Here is a 15,507-nt window from a genome sequence, read left to right on the forward strand (position 1 = left end):
ATTCCCCATATGTTCTACACAAGCATCCATGTGTGTCTGCACATACAAAAGCACACCTTAATTACTCCATTCTTCTTAACACGTGTTTTTAAAAAATACAATTGTTAGTATTATATTAAGAGTTCAAGCAGAGAGCAAACTCATTTGTAGTCAACTGGTAACAAAATAAGATGAGGGCTGAGTGAAAATTATACTTGCATAGCAGGAATTTAGCGAGAGTAGACCTGAGGGAGAAGGAAGAATATTGTGGTTTCATTTAAATTTAGGTTGATAGCAATATAAATTTTAATGCAATTTGATTAACAATTTCTAGTAAGAAGGAACAGTGAAGCACAATTCCTACAAGATATAGAAGTTTTAAATAGAGTTTTAAACATAAATGTGTGGAAAATTAGATTATTTAAAGTCAAGACCTCTGAATTTATATCAGAATTGAAGACAAATCTGACATTTGGGGGAGAGGTCGAGGGAGGGGATGGGAAGAATTAGAGCGAGGGGCAGGGGATGAAATATGTTGCGGTAAAAGATCTTATGGGTAGTCAACCTACTGAGAGATGGGGACATTTCAGTTGTCGAGGAAGGAGACTGGTGGCTATGGACACGTCAGGGAAAACAAGAAAGAGCTGGCGAGAGAAGGAACCTTGATAGTAAATTGCCTTCTCTCAAAAATAGCTTCCAACATTTTCTCTATGACATGTTAACTGGCCTAAAGCTTAACTGGCTTGCTGTCTCCTTCCCCTTTTGAACAAAGGTGTTGTATTGCTATTTTCCAGTCTAATGGAACCTTCCCCTGATCTAGGGAATTTTGGAAAATTAAAACCAATGCATCAACTATCGTTCTAGCCATTTATTTTAAGACCCTGGGATGAAGTCTGTCAGATGCAGGGATTTGCCACTCTGCAACTCCAACAATTTGCTCAATGTAATTTCCCCGGTGATTGTAATTTTCCTGAGTTCCTCACTTCCTTCCATTTCCTGATTTCTGGGATGTTACTTGCATCCTCGATGCTGAAGACTGAAGAGATTGCAGTAGCACCAGAAATACTTGTGATGCCTTGAGGAGGGTGGGATAAGAATTAGTCGTTCAGTCAGAATGCAGTAATCATTGACTTTGATAGTTAAGTGGGTGGACATTTTTGCAATCCATATTGAGAGTCATAGATACATTGTTGCATCCAATGTGTTAGATCAAGGGATGTTTCAGAAAGACTAGAGGGGATTATGTAGACTGAGGGATCACAGCCAATGTTAGTGTTCACATGGGATGGAATTATGTCATAAAATACTGAAATCCAGGGGGAAAAAAAGACTAAGAAATTGGAAAGTAGGTTTGTGACGGCTATGAAAATGATCATCTCTGGATTTCTGAATTTAGAAAAGATCTAGCATTATGCATACCAGTGACTTGGATATAGAACTGGGAAGTGTGTTTGTTGAGAATACTAAAATAGGAGAAAAAGTTAAGTATTTTGATAGCCAAAGGAAGCTGACTGAGGATATTGCTTTGATGATAAAGGAACAATAAAAATGGAGATGGAATTCAATTGCGATTAGGAGATTTAGGATTGGACTTGGGGTTTTAGTGACTTTTGGGAGAAAGATGGCCATTGTAAAAAGCAGAGAGATGTGGGGATTTAACTTCACAACTTAAAAGTAACACCATAAATGGATAAGAATAATTGGAGTTTCATGATTCGGTGACTATCAACTTTTAAGAATAGGTGTTGAAGAGGATGGAATGAAGGATTTTGCATCTGGGATTAGGCTGCTGTTCATGTGGAAAATGAACAATAACCTTTATTAGTGTCACAAGTAGGCTTACATTAACACTGCAATGAAGCTACTGTGAAAATCCCCTAGTCGCCACACTACGGCGTCTGTTCAGATACACTGAAGGAGAATTCAGATTGTACAATTCGCCTAACAAGCATGCCTTTGTGGGCGGTAACCAGAGCACTCAGAGGAAACCCACGCAGTCACGGGGAGAACATGCAGACTCCGCAAGTGACCCAAGCTGGGAATTGAACCCAGGTCCCTGGAGCTGTGAGGCAGCAATGCTAACCATTGTGCCACCGTGCTGCCCCTAAAACACTGGCATGAACCTCTTGAGACAAATGGATTCTTTCAGTGCTGTAATTGTATGTATATTAGCAGATAATATTTGAAGCAGAGATACATAGGGGGCTCTAGCAACAGAGCAAGGCACAGGGATTAAATTTGGTGATTGAAAAATTATGAGAGAGTTTTCTTTTTAAATTTAGAGTACCCAATTATTTTTTTCCAACTAAGGGGCAATTTAGCGTGGCCAATCCACCTAACTTGCACATGTTTGGGTTGTGGGGGCGAAACCCATGCAAACATGGGGAGAATGTGCAAACTTCACACTGAAAGTGATCCAGAGCTGGGATCGAACCTGGAACCTCGGCGCTGTGAGGCGCAGTGCTAACCCACTGCGCCACCATGCTGCCCAATGAGAAAGGTTTATTAATTTGAAATGGAAATTTGGTTATTTGTAATAGCTCTACAGTAGTGTTTTTTTTATGATTTGCCGGGATCTATAGGTGTAATGTGCCTGTAAAACATTAATCTTCCAACAGCAAATTGCAGACGAAAGCCAGGTGCGAATTGAGCTGCAGATGGCACTAGACAGCAAAGACAGCGATATTGAACAACTTCGATGTCAGCTGACATCAGTGCAAGTGGGACTCGACACTACTAGTATTGGCAGCGGGCCTGGTGATGCAGAAGCAGATGATGGATTTCCTGGTATGTGTGCTTTCCCCCCCCCAAAAAAAATTAAATGCGACTCATTATCTTTGGGTACTTGAAGTAATTACCTTTCATAGTTTTAACAGATTATTCCATTAAAATATAGCCGAGACATTAGTGAATGATAGTTTAATAATGGGAATTATGCTGAACTATTTTTATGGCCTTTGGAAAGAAAGTTATAGCCGATAGATATTTAATGTATTTTGTTTATTTTGCAAATTTGTAATCAGTTTCTAGTTATATTTATAACATATATTGTTTTAAATCCAAGATATTGGTGATACATTTGGAGTTTGTTCTTCTGTCCTGTAATGTTTTATTAAACATTGCTTAACTCCTGACTTGCTAATATTGCCGAAGCCAGGACACTGACACTCTGGGGAGGATTCAAAGGAGAGCAATGTGGTTAGAACTAGGTTAGGAGGGCTCATGGAGCTGAACACACTTTATTGGAGGAAAGCAATAAAGAGAGTTGTAGATAATGTTGAACAAGCTAATTTGCCTTTGAGCGAGAATGGCAAAAGTAGAGGCCATCAGATCAAAGTCAGTGATATTAAAGAGAAATTTTAAAGTATTTTTTTCCCTTTAAAATAGTGGATATTTAGAATAGACTCATGTTAGAAATATTTCATACCACAATTAATCTCCTGAATGTGTAGAATCAATGAAGGACTTGGCATTTGGAATGGATGAAGGGCTATTTTAAAACATAGTCGTTACTGTGGCAGGAGAAGACTTGTGATTGAATAGCCCATCTATTAATCCTTTTTTTGCTTTAGCAGCTAAGGTACTGTTAATCTCCATCAATTATCAACACTACAAAAGTGTTAGTGCTGTAAGAAAAGCAAGAAATTCAGTTAATGAGTACAGGAGTGTTCCACGTTTTGGGGAGCAGGAATGAAATGGCCTGATATGTCTTACAATATCAGAAGTCTCCTCTCTATTTATGAAGAGGCTCTTAAAGTTTTGGACCACCTGAACTGGTCTGTCCTTTCTCAGAATAAAAGTTGTTGCTTTATAATGTGAAGCATAAGGAAGGTTGTTGTGAAACTAATCAAAAATGGAACTATCACAAAGACCTTTGACAGACAGTACCTTTTCACCATGGCGAAAATTGGAAATCATTGTAACATTGGGGCTAAATACATAAAATATGCAACAATTCAAATTTGGAAGCACAAAGTAGACTTGTTAAGTTGTACTGAGAGAGCCCAAAGCAATATGTGTTTGGACACTCTCAATCCTTTCCTGGAGGATATGAAGGTACAGCATAGTGAGGTAACAAAATGAAATGTATTTCACTCATCCTTCAGTGTTGAAATTCAGTATTTCTTTCAAGAGATGTACAATATTACTTGGTTTTAAATGTATTTTATTACAAACATGTATCAAAACATGTTACCACATATAAACACCCCGGGAAACATACTGCCCAGCAATCGACCATACAGTCCGTACAAATATTTCCCTTTTTTTAGCGCCCTTCCCCTGTGATGAACAGCTCCTCAAACATCCCCCACCTTTTCTCAAACCCCTCTGCGGAGCCCCTTAACTCATATTTTATCTTCTCCAACCGCAGGAAGTCGTACACGTCACCCAACGAAGCGGCTACCCCTGGTGACGATGCTGATCGCCACTCCAAAATTTGCCGCCGTGCAATCAGAGAGGCGAAGGCCACGCCATTGGCCTTCCTCCTCTCCATGAGCTCCGGCTTCTCGGAAACCCAAAATATCGCCACCAAAGGGTCCGGGTCCACCTCCTCTATCTTGGCTAAGACCGTCAACACTTCCGCCCAGAATCTTCCCAATTTTTCGTAACCCCAAAACGTGTGTGTGATTCGCTGGCCCCTGCCCACACCTCTCTCACACATCTGCTATCCCCTGGAAGAACCCACTCATTCTTATCCCACTCTACGCCATCTCCTTCCCACCATCACCGCACCATATCCACGTTCGCCACCCAATAATAATGACGCAGGTTCGACAACGCCAACCCCCCCCTGCTGCCTCTGCTTCTGTAGCAGGGTCCACCCAAACCTCAGCATCTTCCCCGCCCATACAAAGTCTGAAATGATCGTGTCCAATTTGCGAAAAAAGGTCTTTGGTATAAAGATCGGGAGAGCCTGAAAAATAAACAGGAACCTCGGCAAAATATTCATTTTCACAACGTGGACCCCCCCCCCAACATCAGTGTATCCCATCTCTTAAGATCCCCCCTGGCTTCCTCCATCAGCTTCGTTAAGTTCCACTTTTGGAGCCTCGCCCATTCCCTCGCTACCTGAATCCCCAAATACCAAAACCTATCCCTCGCTACTGTAAATGGCATCCCCCTAAATTTGCCTGCCGTCCCAGCTCATTCACCACTAAAACCTTGCTTTTCCCTAGATTCAGTTTATACCCTGAGAAAATGCCAATTCTCCCCAGTAGGCCCATAATCCTCCCCATATTCTCAGTGGATCTCAAACATATAGCAACAAGTCATCGGCATAGAGCGACACCCAATGCTCCCTCATAATCCCCTACCACTCCACCGATGCCCTCAGAGCCATTGGCAATGGCTCTATGGCCAGCGTAAACAATAACGGCGACAGCGGGCACCCCTGCCTCGTACCCCTAAGTCAAAGCTCCGCAAATTCAAATTATTCATACTCTCACTCGCCCTTAGTGCCACAACCGCATCCATGCCACAAATCTCATCCCAAACCTTCCCAAAACCACGACCAAGTACCGCCACTCCACCTGATCAAATGCCCTCTCCGCATCCATGGATACCACCACTTCCAGTACCAGAGCCCCAGACGGATTCATCACTACATTCAACAGTCGTCTTATATTACTCACAAGTTGCCTGCCCTTCACGAAGCCTGTTTGATTTTCTGCAACGACCCCCGGGACACAATCCTCCATCCTCCCCGCCAACAACCTAGCCAATATTTTCACAACTGTGTTCAAAAATGATATGGGCCTATACAAACCCACTTTCCCCCGGGTCCTTCCCTTTTTTGGGATTAGCGTGATTACTGCCTGCGTCATCATCTCCAGCGCTTCATTAAATCTCCCCAACAGATGTGGTACCAGGTCTGTTGCAAATTCCTTATAAAATTTGGCTTGCTACCCATCTGGCCCTGGGTCCTTCCCTGAGTTCGTACCCTGATACTATCCAGCACCTCCCTCAGACCCAGGGGCTCCTCCAACATCTGCCTCTTTGCTTCCTCCACCTGGGGAAATTCCAGTTCATCCAGAAACCGCCCCATGTCCCCCTCCTCTCCCCCTGGGTCCACCTGCCCAGACCCTAGTAGTATTCCCTGAAAGCCTCGTTTATCTTCCCTGGCTCCGACACCACATCTCCAGCCCCAGTCTGAATCAGCAATATTTCCCTGGATGCGACCTGCCTCTGTTGCTGGTGCGACAGCATGTAGCTTGCCTTCTCCCCATACTCATATTACACCCCTCTTGCCCTTAGCAGTTGCCCTACCGCCCTCCCCATTGTCAAACTGTCCTGCAATTTTTTCCTCCTCGCCAATCCCTCCGCGTTGGGCACCCTTGAATACTCCCTGTCCACCTCTACTATCTCATTCACTCGACCAGGGGTGGGCAAACTTTTCCGTGCAAGGGCCACATTCAGAAATTCACAATTTTAAAGGGCCGCATAGTATATTAAGTAAAATAATTACTTCACCCGGTTATGATTCTGGGCGCCTCATATAGAACATAGAACAGTACAGCACAGAACAGGCCCTTCGGCCCTCAACATTGTGCCGAGCAATGATCACCCTACTGAAGTCAACGTATCCACCCTATACCAGTAAGTAACCCAACAGCCACCTCCCCCATTAACCTTTTAAAAAAAAAATTAAAAATTAAAAAGAAAAAAAAAATTTAAAAAATATTATTTTTTTTAATGACTTGGTGGGCCGCATAAAGACCTTTGGCGGGCCGCATGCGGCCTGTGGGCCGTAGTTTGCCCACCCCTGCACTAGACGGTCATGTTTCTCCCTCCTTTCCCAATCCGCACGAGTCTTAAACAAAATAATTTCTCCCCAGACCACTGCCTTCAGTGCTTCCCAAAAAATGGCTGCCGACACTTCCCCATTCTGATTCAACTCCACATACTCCTTAATCGCCGCCGCACCTTATCATTAAAAACCTCCATCCACCAACAACCCTGAATCAAACCTCCATCCCGGCTTCTGCTCTCGTCCCGATCTAAACCGAATCTCCAGCCAGTGGGGGACACGGTCCGAGAAAACTATCCCCGCATACTCTGCTCCCTCCACCCCAACCAAAACCTCCCGACTCACTACAAAGTGATCAATCCTCGAATACATCTTATAGACGTGTGAAAGGACCCTAAGACCATAAGACATAGGAGCAGAATTAGGCCACTCGGCCCATCGAGTCTGCTCCATCATTCAATCATGGCTGATATTTTCTCATCCCCATTCTTCTGCCTTTTCCCCATAACCCCTGATCCCCTTATTAATCAAGAACCCTCTTTTTATTGTTTTGATTTCCTCCTTAATAAAAGCCATCAACTGCACGAGCCTGGGGCTTCCACCTTGCAACAGCCCTTCCCCGACAGCCATCCTTTCACTGGCTGCTGCTGCAGTACAGGATTCCTCTAACTCTTTGGCCATGTCTCTGCCAGGTTTGGTAACCAGCGGATATATCACTCCAGGGGAAACTACTCCTCCAACCTTCATCTACGCCTTTTCATCAAAGTTCCACCCAGTTTAGGGTAAAAAGAGCTCTTTCCTGTGCCTTCAAGCAGGAGCTGACCTGTTATTTCATGTAGCAATATAAACTATAGCTGCATTTTATTAAGCTACAGAAACACATTCTACAAACTTCAAACATTTGTATTTAACTTGGTTTTGCTCTTCTTTCTGCTACCTGATTATTTCTGTTCAATTTTGTTTTTAATTTTCTACTTTATTTAATCCAAACTTAAACTATGAAAATTGAAAATCTTTACTTTTCTACTTGTTTTGCTGCCTTGGTTTTCTCAGTTCGTATTACTCAATCCCACACAACGGAGTCCATGTCTTTTAGCTACAAACACTCTTCTACCTCTGTCACCCTTGCCACTAAGCCCTCTTATTCTTACCTCCACAATTCTGAGTCTGACTCAGATGAAGACGCAGATTCCTTTGTACGCACACAGTCTGATCCTGGCTCTGACACAGATCTTGAACCTGTTTCCGCAGGTGATGTACTGCATGTGACTTGAACACCATTGCTTTTTAAAAAGAAACTAAATTATTTTAAAAGTTTGTCTAACAGTCTTTGTATACGCAAAGTTTGAAATACAAAAATGGTATTTGAAGTAGACTATAACCGCATGCAGGCGGATATAGAAGAAATTTTTTTAAAAAGCTATCACTTAATCTCTTGTACTGGAATTGACCTATTTTTAGGATTTGATTTTAATCAATATGTTCATCTGAAAGAGTCCGTGCAAGTATGATGTGTAACTTATTAACTTCTAATTAAATTATTTGCATGGCTGATCACCCTAACCTCTTGATTAATTAATGTGCCTTTTGTTCTGGCTTTAGAATGCAGATTCTAGGATCAAACATGTTTTACCTAGTTTAAACAATATAATATTGAAAGGAATCCCTAATTTGGGGTTACCGTTCAAGAATTTTTTGGACTTGTCAAATCTGAATTATTTTCAATTAATTCTGGGTATTGCTGTAACTCTTGAGTGCATAATGTTTTATAATAATAAATGATGAGGAAAAGAAACAGTTTCAAATGAGGACTGAATACAAAACTGAATTTTCTGCAGAATTGATTTCTAAATTTCTTCAGTTTAAGACAGGTTTACAATTGGTACTCCTGTGACGCTGAAGCACACTGATGTTATCTGTGAGGGTATCCCAACTTGGAACACTGGTTCGTTGGGGTTTATAGTTTTATTTTGTTTTGATGTGAGCAGACAAGTTAAACTCCAGTGAGAATAAATAGACCAGACATCAGGTAACAAGTATTAAAGACTATTTATTAAAAAAAAGACAAACACACACGAACAGGATTACTCTACTCTCATGCAATTAATGTGTATAAATTACAAAACTCTCACGGTTTCTATAGAACGTACCCATGTTCCAAAATATATCTACGATACCTGAACTCCGCAAGTCTCCCCTGTTTCCCCAAATAATATCTAAATTAAATAACAAGCTTATAGTTAACGCACAATACAGGGATGGTAGTCAAGTCTGGAAATATATTTTCCTGGTCCAGTGAAGATATTTAAAACAGCCGTTACAAAGATTTTCTGCACTGCCTTGGCTCTAAGACTTCGATGCTTGATTGATGTAAAACTGGCTTTTAGGCTGCTGGCTGAAAATCCAGCTTTCAGGCTTGGTGCCTGGAAACTGGTCTATCTGCTTTGAGACTGCGAGGTGTTAACTGCCTCTCTGCCTTCTGATTGTGGGGCCAATTCTACTTTGGTTCCTTTTTGATTATGCTTTCTGTGTATTTGGCTGTCTGCCCCTATTAACTGCCTTGAAATGTATACCTCATTGACCTTCCCAATTGTCTATAAACTGTTGTCCTCAAAAACTATTCACACCTGATTGTTATCCAAACAGCCTTCTAATCTTGTTATTGAGAGAGACACACATCAATGGGGCATTTTTAATATTGTCTACTGCTGTCTCGCGGCAGATTTCTACCTGATGCTGAATTTTTCGCATCCTATAATGTTTTGTTAAATTAATTTATCGCTGTTGCTAGATAGAGTCATGACAGCATGAAGATGTGCTTCTGGACTGACAGAAATTTTCAATAACAGGGATTACAAATTCTGACAGTTGTACCAAAAAGTAAAAAATATTAGTTTTCCTATATTTGTGTGTTTAGAAAACCTATAAAATCCGGTATGTAAAAGTTGCCAGGAAATCAAACACAGATTCCACTCCATTTGGATGCCTAGATTTTTGTTCAATGTCAAGTGTATTTTTTAAAAATTGCATTTCCATTGTTTTTTAGAATCCAGGTTGGAAGGTTGGCTTTCCTTGCCTATGCGAAACAACACAAAGAAATTCTTGTGGCGAAAACAGGTATGTTTTTCGTTTCAAAGAAACTCCCTTTAATTATCTGGATTAACAATCAACCGCTTGATAAATTATGTGTTTAAAATTTAGTTTGAGATGTGTATTTGCAAGTCTCTGGGTTCTGGTGATAACTGTGCAGTGGTGCAGCCAGTCATATGTCTTTTTGGTTCACATTAAAGGTGGTTAGCAGAATGGGTGATGAATACACCTACACGTAGCTTTGGATGTTTTGATGAATGACCTCATCTGCTAACTTCTACTTGGACTATTTGGCTGATTGGTAAAGAACTAAAATAATTAATATAATATTTACTGTAAAATATTACCTAAGAAGAAAAATGTTTGATTAAAGTTTTGAAGCAGATAGTGATTGTGGTCATTCTGGTTAATAGAATTTTCCTAGCCCATAATTAAAGATTTTACTTGGATTGGTACTCCTCCCATCATTCTGATGGGGATGTTGGGGGGGGGGGGGGGGGGGGGGGGGGGGGGGGGGGGGGAGGGGAGCGTGAGGGATGGGGAGGAGTGAGGGGCGGGAGGGGAGAGAGGGAGCAGGAGGGGGAGTGGAAGCGGGAGGGGCAGGAGCGGGAGGTAGGGTGGCGAGAGCGGAGGTAGTGAGAGGGAGAGGAGGAGAGGGTGGGGGAGAGAGAGAGGGGGAAGAGAGAGGAAGGGAGAGGGAGTGGGGGGGAGAGAGAGGGAGCAGGGTGGAGAGAGAGGGAGTGGGGGGGAGAGAGTGAATGAGTGGGGGAGAGAGGGGGGGAGCGGGTGGGGGGGAGGGAGCGGGATGGTGAAGGGAGTGAGTGTAGGGGAATGAGGTCGGGAGAAGATGAGGATGAGGGAAGGTATGGGAGTGGGGGGAAGGAGGGAATGGGGCCTCCCCTTGGGTATGGTTATGGTGGGGGTTCCCCCGTAAGTGTGTTTTTAGGGGGGTCCCCCTTGGGTGTGTTTTTTGTTTTTTTTTCGGGGGGGGATTCCTCCTTTGGTGAGGTTGTGGGAGGGGGTGGAGATTTCTTCTTGGGTGTGGTTTGAGGGGGGGGGGGAGATACCCCTCGAGTGTGGTTGGATGGGGGGGGGGGGATGTTGGGAGTTTGGCATTCTCGTTGATCGTGGCGCCCCAACCTCTGCCTCGTCAGACTTGCTGGCTCTGAGGCCCCGCCCTCCAGAGCGACGGTGCTAAACACCCACCAATTCTCTTTTTCTCCAAGTGTCAAAGGATCTGGATGGCAAACCTGGCTGTGTTTCTGGGGAAAGGCACGCTGGTTTTCAATCAGAACCTGACTCTTTTTGAGAAATTTCCACCCTTGTCTTGTAATGAGACAGGGTTAATTAGTAATCGCATAATAAGTTATCCCTGGGGGTCAGTGGTCATGATATAATATTTCACATGGAGTTTGACAGTGATGTACATAAGTCCTAGGTAGAGCTTAAACCTAAATAACTCATTAGAGGTGACCGTTTTGTGGAATACCTTCGGTCAATCTTCAAGCCTGATGCCGGCCCTCCTGTTGCTTGCTATTTCAGCTCACAATCTTGTTCTCACGCTGACAATTCCAACTGTGGCTACTTCAGTGTTCCAGGGAAACTCAATACAAACTAGAGGACTAGCACCTCATCTTCCCATTAGGCACTTTACAGCCTTCTGGTCTTAACAGTCAGTTCAACAACAACAAACCGTGAACTCCCTCATCTATTTCGATCCTTTTTAAAATCTCATTATTCCCCAACTCCCTCCCCCGCAGGGCCATCTGTAACTTGTTCTTGCGTTTGTCTTAACAGAGCGCTGACACTTGCTCTACCGTGAATATATTCTGCAATTTTCCCTTTATGCCATTAACACTTTCTTACACATCTGCAAGTGTCTTTAATACTCCCTGGGCGAGATTCTCCGCAAATGCGGAGAATCTTAAAGGCTGCCGTGGGACAGGCCGTAACCCACGGCAGCCTTCACGCCCACTTCTGGAGCCAATTCTCCCCCCCGAGCGGGGCTAGGAGCGTGGCCCCGTGCGTCACGGCGGCTGACGCGGCCGATGACGTCAGCCGCGCATGCGCAGGTTGAACGACGCCAAACCGCGCATGCGCAGTTGGCGTCTTTCCCTCAGCGTGGCGGCTTGATCTTGCGTGGCGGTGGAGGGAAAAGAGTGCGTCCGTTAAGGACGCACGGCCCGCGATCGGTGGGCACCGATCACGGGCCTATGCCCCCCTTGCCACGGCCGTGGTACTGCCGTGCCAATCGGGCCCCCAGATGCCCCAAACGGGCAGCTGGCGCCCGTTTCATGACGGCAGCGAGCAGGTGTGTTTGCTGCCGTGTTGAAATGGGCGTGAAGGCCCGGCCGCTCGGCCTCGGAGAATCGTCGCTCGCTGTAAAAAACGGTGAGCGGCAATTCGTGGCGTGTGTCGGGCGTGGGGGGAGAATAACGGGAGGGCATGAAAAATGTCGGGAGGCCCTCCCGCTATTCTCCCACCCGGCGTGGGGGGCGGAGAATCGCGCCCCCTATGTCTTGTTTCCAAGACGTCTTTGTCAAATCACTCCTAAGTTTCCATTCATTCCTAACCTTCTGTTTGCTCCACCTGTTCCACCCTCTCTTTAACAGTGTAAAATCCATCACATTTTTACCTCTCTTCAGCTGTGGAGAAGTCATATGGGCACTCCTGTTCACCATGTTTCTCTCTCCGCAGATGCTGCTGACCTGCTGAGTTTTTCCTGCATTTTCTGTTTTTATGTTAGATCTGATAGGGCAGGGGAAATATTGGCTAAAGCAGATTGGAAAATTACATCCAAAGATTATGTGTGTAAATGAGTACTTATTAACATTTTTTTTAAATGTTATACTCCCCTTGCATACTGTCCTTTGAGAAATAAATACTCCACAGGCAAGATGTTCTATCCATGGGCAACTAAAAAGTTAACAATAGTAGAGATTAAAGAAGCTTAAAGGAAAAATAGCATGCTCGAGGACGGAATTTTAGAATCCAGCAATTTAGAATGACCAAATAAATTCAGAGTTTACCAGCAAGTACAAAAACAGATTGTAAGAGCCCCTACAAGTAAGCAATGAAGAAGGGAGTAGCAGAATTGTTTTTAAAAAAAATATTTTATTGCCGTTTTCAGTTTTTGCAGAATAACTACTTAACATATAGTGCACCTGATATTTACATAGAACAGTACAGCACAGAACAGGCCCTTCGGCCCTCGATGTTGTGCCGAGCAATGATCACCCTACTTAAACCCACGTAACCCGTATACCCGTAACCCAACAATCCCCCCATTAACCTTACACTACGGGCAATTTAGCATAGCCAATCCACCTAACCCGCACATCTTTGGACTGTGGGAGGAAACCGGAGCACCCGGAGGAAACCCACGCACACACGGGGAGGACGTGCAGACTCCACACAGACAGTGACCCAGCCAGTTGTGACGTTTCTTATTTACAAATTTTTACATACATTCTCTCTGTCCCCCGTCCCCCCCGTTGGTAGTCTGGTTCTTTCCTGGCACTAACTTTCGCCCTGGGTGACACACCACTGTGATCCGCTCCTCTCTCCAGTTTTTATTGTTGTTTTTATGGGTTCAGTGGGTGGCTTCCTGCCCCCTCCCTCCTCCCTTTTTTCCCCCCTGTTTCTCTCTATGCTCTCTTAGGTTATCTCCTTTCCCTTTCCCCTTCTGTTCCTCTCCACTGTGTGTTCTTATCTGCTCTTTCCCTAGTCACTGTTGGCTTCGAACAGGTCTTGGAACAGGCTGATGTATAACCCCCACACTTCGTGGAAGCCCTCATCTGACCCTCGGATAGTGTACCTGTTCTTCTCCAGATGGAGAAATTCCGAGGTCTGCCAGCCAGTCTGCAGCTATGGGTGGTGCTGCTGTTTGCCAGCAGAGCAGGATATTCCAGCGTGCGATGAAGGAAGCAAAAGCAAGGGCGTTGGCCCTCTTTCCCTAGATGTAGCTCTGGCTGGTCCGATACCCCGAAGACTGTCACTCTCGGGCATGGCTTCACCCTCACAACCTTGGACATCGCCTCGAAGAAGGCTGTCCAGAACCCAACAAGTCTGGGGCAGGCCCAGAACATGTGAGCATGTTTGGCATTTATCTTCCATCTCCGGGAAAAATCTGTTCATTCGGATTCTGGTTAGTTGCGCTCTGTGCACCACTTTAAACTGCATGAGGCTTAGACTTGCGCAGGAGGAGATAGAGCTGGCCCTATTCAGTGCTTCGCTCCAGGGTCCCCACCTCACTTCCGTCCCCTGTGCGTTCTCCCATTTGTGCCTAACTCCGCTCAGTGGTGTCCTTGCCCTTTCCAGCAGTCGTCCGTAGAATCCCCACAGTTACTCCTCTCCTTACTGTCCATGTTTATTAACTCTTCAAGTAAAATGTCACTCGGGGCCCTAGGGAACCCCGCCGTCTCCTTGCAGAGAAAATGTTTGATTTGAAGGTGCCGGAGTTCCTGTCCTGTCGGTAGCTCCAGATCTTCCATCGGTTCATCCAGGGTCACGAGCCTGCCCCAGAGCATCCACCTGTCCTGTCTCCATTTTCTGAAGGTGGCGTCGAGCATGGCTAGCAGGAATTTGTGTTTGCCGCAGATGGGGGCCATCTCGGTTAAACTGAAATTCTGTCTCATTTGGTTCCATGTCCTCAATGTGGCTGCCACCACTGTATTTTGTTGGGGGTGGACGGGTTGGGAGCACTGCCGTGGCGAGGGCCCCGGCGTCGTCAACTTGCAGGAGGACTCCTCCATTCAGTTGGTTCTTCTATCTATCCCCTCACCTTTTTGGCTGCCAGTGGTAGTATTGACAGGTTTGGCTGCCAGGCCGCCCAATTTTTCTCCTTTGTAGTGGGTCGGCTTGAATCCTTGTGTCCCCCCCACCCCCCCCCCCACCCCCCCCACCCCCCCCCCCCCAAACAAACACCATGATCATTATGTCTATCTCTTGGAAACGGGCCTTGGGGATGAAGATCGGTGTGGATCTGCACAGGAAGAGGAACCTCAGCAGTACGTTCCATCTTGATCGTCTGCACCCTCCCCACCAGGGAAAGCGGGAGTGCATTCCATCTCTGTAGGTCCTTTTTAACGTCCTCCGCCAGACTGGTCAGATTCCACTTGTGGATCCGTGTCCAGTCATGGGATATCTAGATCCCCAGGTAGCAGAATTTGTTTTTGGCTAGTTTGAATGGAAGTCCCTCCAGCTCTGCCCCTCCCCGGTTCAGGTTCACTGGGTAACGCCTGGCTCTTGCCCAGGTTGAGATTGTCACCTGAGTAGGCCCCTAACTCTTCCAGGAGATTCATGATTACTTTCAGGCCATTCTGTGAGTCCAAGATGTATAGGAGCAGGTCATCCGCAAAGAGTGAAACTTGTGCTCTCTGCCTCCTCTTTGGATGTCCTTCGAGCCTTTTGTGTCTCACAGAGCGATCGCCAGGGATTCGATTGCCAGGACGAACAAGAGCGGGGACAGTCGGTATCCCTACCTTGTGACTCTGTGCAGCTGGAAATATTCAACGGTTGTGGTGTTGGTCCAAATGCTCACCTTGGGGGCGTTGTACAGGTGTTTCACCCACAAGATGAACCCCGTCCCTAGCCTAAACCACTCCAGTACGTCAGTGAGGTACTTCCATTCGACTCTTGTCTTTTCTGCGTCCAGGGTGACTATAACTTCTGGAGTTCTCCCCAGATGG

General features: G+C 45.1%; 1 protein-coding gene across 5 annotated transcripts in view; it reads left to right on the top strand.

Annotated features, from left to right (window-relative positions):
• The window catches only part of rock2a (rho-associated, coiled-coil containing protein kinase 2a), a 318,731-nt gene that overhangs the window by 267,787 nt on the left and 35,437 nt on the right, over positions 1 to 15,507 (top strand). For 4 of the 5 annotated variants that reach the window (XM_038800251.1, XM_038800250.1, XM_038800253.1 and 1 more), the window contains exons 26-28: positions 2,598 to 2,766; positions 7,781 to 7,978; positions 9,774 to 9,844. In XM_038800251.1, the coding sequence (XP_038656179.1) occupies positions 2,598 to 2,766; positions 7,781 to 7,978; positions 9,774 to 9,844 (438 nt within the window). The remainder of the gene's footprint in view (positions 1 to 2,597; positions 2,767 to 7,780; positions 7,979 to 9,773; positions 9,845 to 15,507) is intronic. The other variant, XM_038800254.1, reaches the window with a different exon arrangement.

This window comes from Scyliorhinus canicula, chromosome 6 (assembly GCF_902713615.1).
Source record: "Scyliorhinus canicula chromosome 6, sScyCan1.1, whole genome shotgun sequence".
NCBI lineage: Eukaryota > Metazoa > Chordata > Chondrichthyes > Carcharhiniformes > Scyliorhinidae > Scyliorhinus > Scyliorhinus canicula.